The sequence below is a fragment of the Lissotriton vulgaris genome, chromosome 3_1, assembly GCF_964263255.1.
Source record: "Lissotriton vulgaris chromosome 3_1, aLisVul1.2, whole genome shotgun sequence".
Taxonomy (NCBI): domain Eukaryota; kingdom Metazoa; phylum Chordata; class Amphibia; order Caudata; family Salamandridae; genus Lissotriton; species Lissotriton vulgaris.
Genome location: NC_141689.1, coordinates 533,585,842 through 533,602,208, shown reverse-complemented (window position 1 = coordinate 533,602,208; position 16,367 = coordinate 533,585,842). Strand labels below are relative to the sequence as shown.

Here is a 16,367-nt window from a genome sequence, read left to right as displayed (position 1 = left end):
CCACCACCACATACACCACAGCATCTACCACCACCACCACATACACCACCGCATCTACCAACACCACATCTACCACCACCACCGCATCCACCAACACCACATCTACCACCACCACCGCATCCACCAACACCACATCCACCACCGCATCCACCACCACCACATCCACCACCGCATCCACCACCACCACATACACCACCACATACACCACCACTTTCACTACATCCACCACCCCATCCGCCACCCCATCCACCGCATCCACTGCATCCATCACCACATCCACCATCACCACATCCACCATCACCACATCCACCATCACCACCACATCCACCACCACATCCACCTCCACATCCACCACATCCACCGCATCATCCACCACCACATCCACCACCACATCCACCACCACTTTCACCACATCCACCACCACCACATCCACCACCACATCCACCACCACATCCAACACATCCACCACCACTTCCACCACCACCACATCCACCACCACCATCACCACATCCACCACCACACCCACCACCACCACATCCACATCCACCACCACATCCAACACATCCACCACCACTTCCACCACCACCGCATCCACCACCGCATCCACCACCACCACCACCGCATCCACCACCACCGCATCCACCACCACCGCATCCACCACCACCGCATCCACCACCACATCCACCACCGCATCCACCACCACCATATCCCCCAGATCCTCCACCACCACGTGTGTGTGTGTGTGTGTGTGTGTGTGTGTGTGTGTGTGTGTGTGTGTGTGTGTGTGTGTGTGTGTGTGTGTGTGGCTCTGTGTGTGTGTGTGTGTGTGTGTGTGTGTGGCTCTGTGTGTGTGTGTAGGTGCAAATGCAATGTTCTTGGATTTTCGTCACAATAAAATACACTGAACATAATCTTCACAAAAGTTATTTACAAACGTTTAAGCTATTGCCATTATAAATTACAATAACTTTTATTTAAGTATTAATTATTTACAAAATTAAAAGCCATTGTTATTTGTAATATCAATACATCTAAGTCACGTAAATACAACACACATTGCATTACAAATGCCATAGGTGTCACATTTGCGAAAGTTAAAACTATTGACATTGTAACTGACAAAGCTATTAATTTTGCTATTTTCAAAACCAACACATAAATAAAAAAAAGTGTCATTTACAATACCAATCGCTCAAACTTTCCTAATGCGAGACCTATTGCATTTCCAATGCTTGTTATTACTTAGTTGACATCTCTTCAACTTTGAGGGTTCATAATTATGCAATAAAGATATACGTTTTGCAAAAGCAAAAATATTTTTAATCTTTTCCATGCTGGAAAACCGCATACTTGGTTTCCTCCTGATGTAATAATATGAGCAACATACTGTCTCAAATCACAAAAAACTTCTACCATCTAAATTAAAGTGTTACCCAACCCTTTTTCAATAGTTGTATCACTCGTTATTAATCTGAGGCTATGTTGATCTTTCTTCCCATTTTGCTCACCTGGCTTGAATATCTTTTGAGTGGTGAAAGGGAATGGTTGTTAGAGCTGCATTCAGTGTGATCTTTAGAGAAAGAGTGAAGTGTTAATAAAAAATGGATTGGACTGGGTGCCAGACTGTCTTCAACATGATAAAAGAAAGGTGAATGGATATTGTTGCTATTAGACCTGGCATCCTTGGCATGGTTTACCGTAACTTTGCCGCCTGATCTTCTGTTTTGCTGAGATTATTTTTCCTGGCTTTAGGAATCTGGCCCTATTACCACTGCTAACCAGTGCTAAAGTGCATATGCTCTGTACTCTAAACATGGTAACATTGGCTTATCTACAATTGGCATATTTAATTTACTTATAAGTTCCTAGTAAAGTGCTCTATATGTGCCCAATGTCTGTAAACTAAAAGCTACTAGTGGCTATGCTGCACTGATTGTGCCATCCACTTCAGTAGCCTTTAAACCTAGCTCAACCCTGCTACTGCAGAGCCTGTGTGTGCAGTTTTGACTTGGAAAGTTCACCTGCTTGACAAGCCCAAACCTTCCTTTTATTGCATGTCAATCACCCCTAAGATACACCCACTGCAGTCCTGCGGGCAGAATGCAGTATATTTTAAAGGAAGGACATGTACTTTTGAGTTTTACATGCCCATTTAAGGAAAAACTGCTAAATTAGTTTTCACTACTGCAAGGCCTCTCTCTCCCATAGGTTAACATTGGGATGGTCTGAACACATCTTGTAAGTGTAATTTCCAATTGGGGAACAATAGAGATTTGGAGTTTGGTGTCTCTGGACTTACAATTTTAAATCACAACTTATGGTGAAGTCTGATTTTAAATTGAAAGTTTGAAAATGCCACTTTAGAAAAGTTTATTTGTGTAACAAGAGAAACGATGAAAGAATGCACTCCTGCCCTTTAATAAGGGAATGCTGGCAGTGACGAATGAAGTTGCACGTTAAGATGAGGCTGCCGGTTTCGGCTTGGAAGTGACCCCTGACGAAGGGATCATGTGGCCTGAAATGCATTGGGTGATCAGAAATAAATACCTTTGACCCTACTTGTCGAGTATGATTTATTCCAACGTGTCGCTGCTGAAGGCCTGGAGGGTATGCAGGAGACATTTGAAAAAGTACAGTAAATGAATCATGCTGCAATTACGCTGTTTTCGCCGTGATGTCGGAAGTATGGATAAACTTGGGATGAAGGTTTTGGCGGATTGTCAATCCTGAAATGCCACAAGTAAAGAATACAACCTAGTGAGTGATATTTGTGGTACTCTACTGGAGACCATTAGCCGTCCAGAGAACTCCAAGTATTCCCTGGTGCACTTGGTCTCCTTTTTCAGAAGATGATAACCAAGATTATCAAAATGATTCTAAAAAGTAACATTATTTCACTATCCAAGATAATGGTAGAAAGGCACATTTAATTAATATACACATTTATCTAACAAACAGTTTGGTTCAGGTTAAATACGAGGAATATTGAGAACTTAAAGTGGAAAAAAGTTGTTTATGATATGGAAATATTCCTGTTTTCGCAGTGCGACAGTCAGGAGCTCAATTACATTCCTTCTTGGTTATACTTTTAGAAAGTTGGCATTTTCTTATTTATCCATTCTATGGGTCTGTCTGTCTCTGAAGACACGTCTGGGCTGGGTGTCCGCTGGGTTTTGTGCATTCCCTCTAGACAGTCAAACAAAGGGAGCTGGGGTGTGGCATTTGCATCCTGATGGCCCATCACAAGGCTGATGAGCCTTCCCGAGGTAGATTGGGAGGGAGGGGGGGGACACTTGCACCTGAATAGGGGTGTCCCTATCCCCACACAAAAAGCTGCATACCCCCCTCTAGTGACTCAAGAGCCTGGACAGGAAAGGCAGGGATCTTGTGATCTTCAAAGGCCTCTTTGATGTCCCCCTCCCCCAATTCACAGGCACATTTGGGTTGAAGTATTGAACTCCTGACACCACCAAATCATAACACTACAGGATCCAATGATATATTGCCTGGAAGAAGAGCTGTTGTGCCGTAGGAGGGACTGCCTCTTTGCTACCTGTATTGCTGTGTTGGCTTGCTGCTTCTTGCCTGGGAGTGAGAGGGGCTGGACCTGCTCTCTACATCCTTGAACCCAAGATTCTTCAAAGGCTTGTTGGCTTGCCTCCTTCTTTCTGAAGTCTCAGGGGCGCAAAAGACTGCTTGCAACCCTGCTGGTGCTGCTGGACTCTGCCATTTGAGTCCTCCCTTACCTGAGGTGCCCCCTCTAGTCTTGGGCCTCAGAAGTGGGATCTGCAGCTGTTTTCTTCTCTGTTTGCCCTGATCGGAACTGACTCACCGCCCTCTGATGCAGTGCTGATTCGATGACGACGTGAGTCCCAACTGCGAGATCAACGATGACTCAGCGCCGATACTTTGATTCCAACTGCAAGGCTCGACTATGTGGAAAGGACAGAAGCATCATACTCTCAGCGTCGATGCTTTGCTCCACACAAGGTACTTTTTTAGTGGATCCTTTGGGGTTCTGTAGCCAGCCTGCCCTCCATCACGGTCTGCCTGAACTTTGGATTTGAACCGATCCCTCGCGACCTCAAGTAACCTTTAGACAGCTAGTGAATTATAAGAACTGTTTTTGCATTTAATCTCTAAACATTCATATATCGACTTCTACTTATTGGAGTTTTTCTTCCGTTTTGGTCTTGTTATAATCAGATATTCTCTATTTTTCTAAACTGGTGTGGAGTCTTTTTGTGGTGTTTTTCACTGTTACTGCAATTTAAGTGTGCACAAATACATTACACATTGTCTCTTAAGATAAGCTTGACTGATCTGTGCCAAGCTACAAGACTGTGAGCACAGGTTAATTTTGGTTGTGTATCTGACTTACCCTGACAAGGATTGTGGTCCCTACTCGGACAGTGTGCATACCTATGTCAACTAGAGACCCAATTTCTAACAGTTGCCATAACTACAGTTGTATGGGTGCTAACTTTGGGCTCCCATAAAACTAGGGTGCACTTTTTGCATTTAATGTGAAGTATATCCATGTCTTGTCTGCTATTTCCCTCCGGTACTCTGGTATTGTAGACTTTTCTTTTCATCAAACCTGTTTATTCCTTTATACCTATAAGGATAGGTTTGCAAGGGAGCTAGCTAGTCTAGTTCATAATATTGTTGTATAAGTTTAGTATTTTGTGTTAATGAAAGAATTTTATGTAAAGCGTTCTGTTGCATGTACCTATAAATGTGTGTACATGAAATGTTGTGTTTACCAAACTTTACTTTTGTTCCCAAGTGATACAGTGAGCCTAAAAAGTGCACACCTGTTATCTTAAGTATGCTTCTATGGATTTTTTTTCTGTTTTCTTTCTTCAGAGCTGTGCATGTTGTAGACTTCACTTCGGATAAATATAGAATCCTTTCTGGATCAGATGATTACACGTGTAAGTTGTGGGATATTCCAAACTCCGTAGATCTTCTGTCCTACAAAGAACACACAGACTATATCCGGTGTGGCTGTACGAGCAAGCTAAATGCAGATCTCTTTGTAACCGGTATGTTAGCAAATCTTTATTTCCTCCCTTGTTCAAATAGATAGGTTAGGCACACAGATACGTTTTTTTTATTTCTTGACTGTTGTCATGATTGTACAGGGACCTGTACATTTCTGGCATCTGCGCTGTATAGTCCTATGTAGTGTGATACAGAAATTAGGCAGGCACATGCAACATGACTGCAAAACTTGTTTATCCTTCAAAACTGCAAATAGTTACAGAAGAATCTCTAGAAGTTAACATTTAGAAATTGCAAACCGTGAGATGTTTGTGTTAGGAATAGTGTGCAAACTCACCCAAGCACATTGATACATCGGGTGTGACATAGGGTAGTCCTATAAAACATCAGTTTTGTTGTAAAATATTCTTGTTATCATAGATATGCCCCTGACATAGTATGTAATGAAACCAGAAAGAGACCAAAAGCCCACTGTTGTGCTGAGCATATGTTACCCTTACATTTTAGACCACTCCTTTGGCTAGATCTAAGAGGCGAGAACTGACTGCTTTAAAGTATGTGATAGAAATATTGTTCAAAGGATTAGTGCATATTCGTATTAGAGGCTAACAAAATAGGGGGTGGAAATAGCATTAACCTTAGCTGGAGAATGTTGATCAGTGTGGCCATTCAAGAGTGCATGCACTTCTTTGTCAACAGTTGGGATGAATGTTGATCAAGTAGTGATTCATTTACTCCTATATAGAAAAACCCATTTCTGTGGGCAGTTGTTGTTATTGCTGTATTTCATCTCTCTTTTGAAAGAGGAGATACTTGACTTCAATTGGGTGATCTTATAATTTCAGTTTTCAGTAACTCTAATAAAGATATTTCTGGTGGAATTTAATGACAAAAATTACTGCCTAGGGTGTTAAGTTAAGGAAAGGACAACATCGGGTGGAGCATTTTATGGTCCTAGCCTTGAATTTGTCCACATAGCTATTTGTTTTTTGTTAAACTATTTTTGCTGACAATTTCCATAGTAGTCATTAATTGTCAGGGTTAAACAAAGCATGTGAATTTATAACTAATGTGTCTTCATAACTGATTTGAAGCCGAAAGACTAGTGTTAAATATGATTCATTGTTTGGAATTAATAATAGAGGTGTGTGAAGTTACGAGCCCAGAATTCTTTGAAATGCTCGGGAGATACTGATGGTGATAGAGGGTACACGTTGACTTAAGTGTGCGTTTTTTTTCTTCGATTACTGTCCTATTACCCCCAAAAAATGATCATTATAGATGGTGAGGAAATAGTTTGTAGTAGCTGATTATTCTCACTGTGCCTAATTGTTCGTTATTTATTATTTAAACAGTCATGAACTCTTTAACTTGATTTCCAGATTAAATAATTAGAGCCCATGTTTGCACGCATTACAGCTTGTTCTAATTCTTTGTTAATTATGTATTAAAAATTGTGAATTTGTCTTTCCTACAACTTAGTTTACATCAAATCGTGCAAAACTCTTCTAATAGCATGATTTGACTCTAACAAATGCAACCTTTGTTAATTTGGCAGGTTCGTACGATCACACTGTGAAAGTATTTGACTCAAGAACTGAAAAAAGTGTAATGACAATGGAGCATGGGCAGCCAGTGGAGAGTGTCCTGATGTACCCCTCTGGGGGCCTTCTGGTGTCCGCAGGTACAAATTGCAATAATTGTATTCTATTATCTGTTTAAAATTACCCCTGTCGACATATCTGCATATGGGAAACTTTGGAATAGTAATGCATTTTTAGATATATTCTTAAACGAAAGTCTCCCTTTCTGTCATCTAATCCTAGGATATTGGTAAGTATTTTCCTCTCATTTTCTTGCCCCTCAAAGGCTGACCCTGTATTCTGCAGCAGTTTGCACATTGGCAAAAATTAAGTGAGTCCTATGGTTTGGTCTGCTATCCCTAGCCCTGATTGGATAAGTCCCACCATCTTTAAGATGGTGGGCACTGAAAAATGTGCTTCACCTTTCACCAGTACCTGGGGGGTGAAGTTGGCGAAGGGGGGCACGCCACCTATTCTAATCTAGTTTTCCTGTCGGTTCTCCCGCCAGAAGTGGGGGTTTGAATCGGGGCTGCCATCTGCTGCTAGCAGCAGAGGCTGGGGTTGCAATATAAAGGTGGCAAGGCCTTTGAAGATTCCCTCTTGAGCATTTTGCTCATCCTGGGGAAGGAAGTGTGACACCTCCGCCAAAGATTGGCTTTGTTTTTGACCTCAGAGAGGAGGGGCTTTTGACCCATGGGTCCAGAAATATGTCTGGTGGTGGCAGGCTGCCTAAAGCCAGTCAGAGACCACACCCGGATTGGTTGGTTTTCAGGGGGCACCTCTGAGGTGCCCTCTGGTTATACGTTTCAACAAATCCTACACTGACATCAGTTTCTGTTTATTTAGAGGAGTTGGTTGGTGACGCCATCATGGTACTGGGGAACTCGAGTTGTTGCGTTTCCTCCCTAAGTACGCTCTGTGGCTTCCCTGGCACTTACAATATTAAGATGGACATAAATATTGTAGGGGTATATCTGCTCATGCAGATGTGCCCCCACCTTAGAGAAAGTGCACCCTGCCCTAGGGCTTGTAAGGCCTGCTAGAGGGGTGACTTACCTATACCTTGGTTAGTGCTGCTTTGCACCAAGGCATGCAGCCCACAGTGACAGTTAAAATGGCCTTGGTGAGGGGTCCATCAGGCCCAATGCCCTGGATACCACGGGTGCCGTTTACTAGGGAACTACAAGGGAATCGGAAGTTTTGGCAATTGCGGTACAGTTTTAGGGAAGGATCGCTGGTACAGGGGTCCTGGTTGGCATGGACCCTGTCCACTTTCAATCGAAACCGGATTAAATTCCAGGCAAACAGTATGGGGCTAACCATGTCACTTTCTCCCAGTCCCTGAAGAAGTTCAGGCCATGTTTGTTTGGCTCTCCCTTCCTTTTTCAAACTTACCACGGCCTCTCAGACAGCTGATGCAAATGAAAGGTGAAAACCCCTAACTGTTGAGGTGGTCCATTACTCTACAGAGGATGGACTTCACAGTGGAACACAGACCTAGGACTGAGCATGCCAGTGCAGATGACCTATCTAGGTTCTTCCATTTAGAAGATGAAGAGTGTTGGGAAGAGTTTTTTCATCCTCTTTAGGGGGGGGTGAGGGCGGGGCGGGGGAAGTTTATGTACAAAAGTGACTGTTTTTGACATGTAACCCCCCCCATATTTTGCCTGGTATTTGATGAGAGTTCGACTGGAAGTGCACTGGCCCCCTGCTAACCAGGTCCCCAGTGCCAGATCTCTTATCCAAAACTGCACAATTGTTGCCCCCCAACTGACAATACTTTCTATACTCTCTGGATGCCCCGAGTAAATGGTTACCCTGGTACCTAGGGCATGTGATACTAAGTAGGGTCCGTAAAGGATGCAGCACAAATTGTGCCACCCTAAGGGCCTCCTCACCAAACACATGCAAGACTGCCATTGCAAGCTGCGTGTTTTGGTGCAGACAAATGTGAAAACACGACATAACACACATCCCTGTGTGTCATGTCCCCAACACTGCATGCAGTATTTGTAAGTCACCCCTACAGTAGGCCTTACAGCCCTAAAGCAGGGTGCTTAATATTACATGGCTGGGCATGCCTGCATGAGCAGATATGCCTCTGTGCTGGTCAGTACCATTACTGCCAGCGCAAATGAACAGTAAGCCATTTTAGAACATGTGCTGGACACTGGTGAAAACAAGTTCCCCAGCTAGATGATTTCTTCACTAAAGGTATGGATGTTTGGTATCCAGCTACTCATATTAATAAACCCACGCTGATTCCAGTGTTGGATTTATTCATATATGCATCCATAGGGCTCTTTAGAGGTGCCCCCTGAAAACCTACAAGCCTCTGGTTGTTCCCAGGTCACCCTCTGCAGCTTGTTCCTAGGTACCTCCTCACCCCCCCTCCCCTTGCCTACAGTGTCTCACACACAAGGCTACCAACCTATCCAGCACCTCTGCACCTGGACACTCAAGGCCAGGTAAACTCGAACTGCTGGTGGTACTTTAGGCCCTACCATCTTAAGTCCTAAGGGGGTGATTGGAAATACCTGTATGCAGTCGTGTTTCTTTCTTCATTGTAAAGCATTACAGCGTAGGAACGCATTTGTGCTACAATTTTACTCACTTGTTAAAATTGATCTCTCAAAGCGTACTTGTGCAATTAAATATATATATTTCCCGAGCGGAGGAGATGTTTGACTGAAAAAAAAAATTATCTATCTATCTATCTATCTATCTATCTATCTATCTATCTATCTATCCATCCACAGTAGGTAGTTATAGTTAGGATTCGTCAAGCGGGGGCTTGTGTGCCGTTGCTATGTCTCAAGATATGTGCTCCAGTGGTTTTTACGAACATTAACTTTGAAAAAATATATATTGGGCTACATTGGGCTATATATATGTTAGAGCCCAAATGTAGCCCAATGTAGCCCAAAGATGGCCACCAGAGACAAAAAGAACACAAATGTAGCCCAAATATCAGCCAGATGTAGCCCAACTATAGCCCAATGACAGAATGTCCCAGAGTGTTCTAAAGAACAACTAGAGCGCTAACAGTCATACTTATGACAAAAGTATGGCACACCTGAAGTCATCTTGATTGGAATAAAGTGTTAACACTTAAAACATTTAATTGGCAAAGGAACAAAATGAGGGGTTTCATTTTGCATAGAAATTTTATATATATATATATATATATATATATATATATATATATATATATATATATATATATATATATATATATATATATATATATATTCACTGAAAAAACCATAGGTTTCACAACAGTTATAGTTAGGAATTAGCAGTATAATCAAGTAAATGGTTTTTTGATAGTTTATTTGCATGTGTGAATTTGTGTGTGAGTAACTATATGGATGAGTATTAGTGTGTAACAGGATGTATAGGTGTATGAGTACATATGATGAGTAAGTACATGCATGAGTGACTATATAGAACTGTTGGTGAATGAGTGGATGTGTATGTAGATGTTGGAATTACCTAATAAGTTGTTGTAATTGGTATTGGTTTCTCCTTTTTTAAGAAAATGTTAGTTTCTATTTTTGAATGTGTGTGTCAAAGGTTATTTTATGCTGATAGGAGGTCTGCCACTTTGTCACAAGGATGTTGTCATCAGTGATGTCATTTGAGATGCCATCAGTGATGTCATGAGTGATGTCACTGACCATGTCATGAGTGATGTAATATGTGACGTCATCAGCAGTGCATTGCACGCGCAAGTTATAGTGAGTCCAACTAACTATAACGTGGGAATTTCAATGGTTTTATACAAATAAAATTTCCACCTAACTATAACTGGTGTGAAACCTATGTTTTTTTCAGTGAATATATATATACTCAGTTTGAATGCTTAACACTACACTCTGATAAGCCTAAACTGCTCACCGACACTACCTCCAAAGAGAGCATTTGGGTTTATAAATTTAAGCCCTGTATGCCAGTAAGGGTCCTCTGGACTTTCTACATAGGGTACTTTGTTTTGGTACACTACAGAAAAAGACCGCTTCCTACAGAAATCAACTGCTGCAGGCATACAGCACACGTGGTTTGAAGCCATAATGTGGTGCCATAACTTTGCAGATCAGCAGTAAAAATCATCACATATATGTAAGCCACAATCTGGGCATGCTCTCCCATGTAGGAAGGCTCAGAGTACTTAGAAGTAGGCTCGGATCCACACCAGGTAGTGAAAAGAGCAAACTGGAGAGCAGTACAACAGTAAGCTGTAATGAGGGCTTGCCTTCTTAAAATTCTATACTTTGTCTAGGGTAGTAGACACAATGCTGTACTCTGCAGTTTTCTGGCCATGCCTTAGCGTGGCTGCAGCCACTGGGGGCCACTGGAAAACAACCAGGATGCAGGAATAGTCTTTCAGTCCTATTGTACAAATCTTGGAGCGCAGTTCAAACATACTTTCATAAATAGTCATGATAGAAAGTCTTAGTTAAGACAAGGCTTGGTAGGTAATTTCATTTAGGCAGTAATCGCATGTAATGATGCAGACCTAAATCGTAGAGTACCAAACACAAAGCCTTTAAGCTACTTTTGGTGGGAGAACCGGTGAGAGAACTTTGTAAAAATAGGGGGTGTGCCCCCCTTCCCCAACTCCTCCCCTCAGGTTCTGGAGCCGAAGTAAAGCACACATTTCAGTGCCCACCATCTTGAAAATGGTGGGAATTTTCCAATCTGGGCTAGGGCTATGCCACCTCAGGAAGTGGCATAATAGTAGGTGTAGACACACAGGGTAAGGAACCCATTGGTCCCTACCTGATTCTCCCTTGTAATGCCTCTAAATCTAGTATTTAGGTGGCTTCCCCCAGACCATGAAATCAGATTTCAATGACCTACAAAGAAGAGCCATGCAGCAGCGAAGACTGAAGACACCAACTGACTTGGACCCAGCCCTACCGGCCTGTCTTCAGCCCTCAAAGACACTGCTGAAGAAGAGTGACTCGCCCAGCAAACTAGCGAGCTCTAGAACCTTGGGAGGACTGCCTGCCTTGAAGAAAGACACCTAATCTCATGTGGACAGCAGACCTGTCCAGAAGAAACCAACTGCAAAGAAAAAGAACTCTGATCTGCGGAACTGCAAACTTGCCTTTGGATCCACCTCTGCACCTGACGCCCAAGGGTCCAAGTGGCCCATCAGTCCTGCGAAAGTACCCAGTGCTTCTGAGCATGAGTCCACCGTGGGCTGACCCCTGCCACACTCCTCCGCGACGCCTGCAGCCTCAACTTGAAGACTTCCCCCCCTGACCACGATCTGCCCGATAAGAGATTTCCGACAGCTCAGGATACCCCTTCATCCAAAGACCCTGGGCCTTGGAGACCTCAACCATCGGTGTACCTAGGTTGCATAGCATCTTTACTTACCTGGCCAGCTGTGGGTTTTCTTCATCCGGCCTCCTGGCATGAGCCTGAAGCCTTTGTTCAAAACGGTTCTCCTCCATGGAAAAGCATTTGGCACTCGATGCTGTGTTGACACTGCACTCTACCAATCCTGTGCCGGTGTTGGTGTAAATTTGGTGTTACATTGTGACCCCCCTGTGCTTACCTTAAATCCAGGAGATCAACCCTGGACACCGCTTTACTCACCTGTGAGCAGCGCATCTTCCATCACCCCCAGTCTCTATTGGTTAACATTGGGCGTCTGACCTAGACTGTGACCTCATCACCTGCCCGCCCCTGTGATGCTCCTTTAGTCTCAACTTTAACCTTGTCCGGTGCTGACCTCAAACTCCGAAGACTGGATTTGTAAGTCTTGTACTTACCTGCAAAACTCGTTTTCCTCCCATAGGTTAACATTGCAAAGCTTGAAAGTTGCATTGTGCCCACTATTTAAAGGATAACTTATTTTTCCTGAAAAAACGTACTTACGTTAATGCGAACATCTTGGGCTTATGATAAATCTTGAAAGAAGCATATTTTTCTAAATTTGGTGTGGATCTCCTTTTTTAGCCATATGTCATTTATTAATCACTGTGTGCTTAAGAAATGTCTTACACTCCTGTGTGTTGAGCCTAAGGCTGCTCGCCCACACTACCACAAATCGAGCACTTTGGGTTTGCATGACGGAATAGAGCACTTTGGGTTTACATTGAGCCCCGTACACTTCTGAGGGAATCTCGGGACTCTGTGCACAATATAATCAATCAGTGGTTTACTGTATACAGAGCCAGCTTCCTACACATACTGAATATGTATAGTGGGCTTAGAGCTTGCCCATGGCTTATCATTAGTAATGCAATGTAATGTGTCTTGTAAAGCGCACTGCTGCCCTGAGGCGTCATGGCGCTGTAGACCGCTGGCTATCCCTGTGAGATGGTCCCTACTGGGTATCTCCAAGGTGAAACCAGGCATCCCCGGCGAATGTGGGGGGCCATTGTAGAGATGAGGCAAGCTAATACCCAGAGTTGCCGAGTGTGATCCCTGGTTAGATTAGGCACCGAGGCGAGAATTATCGAGTCCGCTGACCCTGGTCCACGACCCTGCCGCGTCGGGAATGTAACCCTGGTCCCGGGCTGTTCTCAGCTTCCTGGTCTGCCGCCTCTAACCAGTGAGCCACACCACTCCTTTTAATTTTAAAGTTGCCTTTTAATATCTTTCTCATTTGCTCCTGAGGCAGTAGCTTGCATTTCTCTTCTTGTGTTTGTCTCTTCCTTGGAGCTTATCCTTTTTACCATCCTTTTGATTGGCTAATTTGTATTCTTCCAATGCTCATATTTGGGGAAATACTCTTTTCTTTTTCATCAAACACCCTATATCAGTCTGTGTTTTATTGCCATCTCTCTTGTGATTCTTCCCTTCCCTCAAATGCTCGTCCAGTCGCTGTGTCCCTGCCCACTGCACCCATTCCTCTGTTGCTCCTTCCCCCCCCTCTCCGCCCTTTAAAGAAATCTTTCATCTAAATATTTTGGGACAGTCCATTCTAAAATATGTGCTTATGTGCATCTCCATCGTGCTCTTGGTTCCCGCCCCCACCCTCACAAGGCAGGTCTGTTTAAATTGACTAGACAAGATTACTGCTCTAGGAAGCCTGCCAAAAAAACATTGGTTAACAGGGCTTGGAATAGAGTTAAAGCAGAGGAACTTCATGAACTATTAACTTCCCCTGCAATTATCCTACCAGATAACTACAAATATAATTTAGGTCAGTATAAGCAGCTACTTCTGAGGACAAAACGTGAATTCTTTGCAAATAAAATCAATTCCGCACGGAACTCAACTAAAGAACTCTTAAGAACAGTTACTGCTTTAGCATGTCCGTCCCCACAGCCTATTCCAGCTATCCAGAGTTGTGCGATAATATAGCCAGATGCTTTTTTGACAAAGTTGAGGCCATTTTCTCTACTTTGACAAGTTCAACTACCAATACAGCTTTGACGAATATAGTAGACTCGAATCTGTCACAATGTTCTAGTCCTAAGTTGGATATATTTGCTCCAGTCACGGATACAGAGGTTCTTAAGCTTTTGATGGCAACTAAATCAGGCCCCCCAAATTATCCCTGCCCCCCTTCTATACTCAAACTAGCACCAGAACCAGTCACGTCTACTCTAACTTCTCTTATTAATGCTATGTTCAAGGAGGGGTACTTTCCCAAAATATGGAAAACCGTATCCATAGTGCCCCTCCTGGAAAAAACAAAACTTGATCCTAAAGAGTTGAACAACTTTAGGCCTATTTCCAGACTCCCACTACCAGCTAAAATCACAGAAAAAATCACAAATTCTCAACTGAGTCTGTTTTTGGAAGAGGCCCAGGTATTGGATCCTACTCAGTATGGTTTCTGGGGGAGTCACTGTACTGAATCTGCCTTATTGAAATCTACGGAGGAAATTTGGTCCATCTTGGATCAAGGAGGTAAAGCGGCCATGATCAGGTTGGACCTATCAGCGGCCTTTGATACGGTCCACCATGTTTTATTGTTGGACCGTTTACAAGAGATTGGAGTCAAAGATACTGCCTGGAAACTACTTAAATCCTTCTTATCGGGTCGGGTACAGACTGTGTCTCTTGGTGAATTCACAGCAAAATCCTTCTCGCTTTCCTGTGGTGTTCCTCAGGGCTCCTCTATTAGCCCAACACATTTCAATATTTATATTTCTAAGCTTGCCCGTTTGATTGAATCCTTAGGCTTCAATTTAACATCATACGCGGATGATACACAGATTGTGGTTTCTCTGCTACCAGATAGGGTACAAGGACTGGCATCTCGTTTCCATGATTGTATGACAGCAGTGGGCAGCTGGATGGCCCAAAACTGCCTTAAATTAAACTCCAGCAAGACTGAGGTGGTTTAGTTTGGCCATGACCGAAATTTCTGGACCCCGGCCTGGTGGCCAGACACATTGGGTCCTTTGCCAATTCCAATTAGGAAAGTTAAGAATCTTGGATTCTACATTGATAACAAGCTTAGTTTTAAGGACCAAGTGAACTTGACTTTTGTTCTCAGATCTTGCAAACAAATCATGCCCCTACTACCTAAAGACAGCCAACGTATAGTTCACTGCCTTAGCTATGTCCAGATTGGACTATTATAATAGTCTTTATCTTAATATCCAGGAGGGCCTGATGAAGAAACTGAAGATTCTGCAGAATGCAGCGGCCAGATTACTTACCGGCCTACCCAAGCATGCTTCTATCTCGGCTAAGGTTAGAAAGCTCCATTGGCTGCCTGTAAAAAAAAGTGTCACTTTCAAAGCTCTCTGTGTGGTCCAGAAATCCCTTCAAGGTATTGGACCCCTTCATCTTAAACTACAATTTCAGCCCTATGTTCCATGCAGACCACTGCGCTCCTCCACAGCCAAACTGATATCTGTGCCCTTGGTAAAGAGGTCCAACTGGGAGGGCAGAAGTTTTGGATTGGGAGCATCTAAGGCATGGAATGATCCTCCCTTGCAGCTAAGGTGTCTGACAAACCATCTAGACTTCAGGAAATCTCTTAAAACTTGGCTTTTTGCAAGCAAATAATGTTCCCCTTTGACCCCGGTTAGTAATCTCTTTAGGACATCATATGCAGCGCCAGGACACTTTCGGGTATTAGTTTGCGCTATAGAAATATTGATAACATTAACACTCGCTCTTTCTTCCTCCCATTAGCTCCTCACACATTACTATACCATTATCTATTTATTTTTACCTTTTTGTGTGTGTGAAGGGCCTGCCAGCTGCCATTTGGTGACCAAACGTGCTTTCCTATAAATAACATTTTTATGTTTCAATTTACTAAATGAACTACATCATAACACTTGTGTGCATACAGAATAATGACGTGGCTGCATCATAGTGCCATTTCCTTGGTTTTTTATTTTGCTGATCCTAAACATCATTGGCTAAAGGCATTGACAAACTCAACAGTTCAACAAGGCACGTCCTATTGACTTTGCTAATGCTTGTTTCGAATACATACTATGAAGAAAAGTAATAATTGCTCGCTTTTGTTGGAAGTATGTCATTGGTGTTGTGATGTATGCTTCAAGAAAATGTATCCTAGTTTGCCAAGTATCTTTTTTTAATTTTTGTATTTTTTTATTTATTGACTGTTGTTACACACTTGCCTCTTTTTTTCATAAATACAAAGTAGTATTTGTAAACTTCAGAGCAGTAAGAAGGGTTGCAACAAACTCAAGAAGAGTAGAAGTGAGCATTTGAGGATTAATGTGGAGACAGGTTAGGCGGTTTTGTTGCATATCTAGCACAGTAACAAAGCAAATGGATCTTCTAAAATGTTGCTGTTCTGAAAACTTCTATTTGTCTGTT

At 42.9% G+C, this 16,367-nt stretch overlaps 1 protein-coding gene across 3 annotated transcripts in view; it reads left to right on the top strand.

The window, feature by feature from the left end:
* Window positions 1-16,367, top strand: part of UTP15 (UTP15 small subunit processome component) — a 226,069-nt gene that overhangs the window by 76,139 nt on the left and 133,563 nt on the right. For all 3 annotated transcript variants that reach the window (XM_086960791.1, XM_086960792.1, XM_086960790.1), the window contains exons 5-6: window positions 4,870-5,048; window positions 6,566-6,691. In XM_086960791.1, the coding sequence (XP_086816917.1) occupies window positions 4,870-5,048; window positions 6,566-6,691 (305 nt within the window). The remainder of the gene's footprint in view (window positions 1-4,869; window positions 5,049-6,565; window positions 6,692-16,367) is intronic.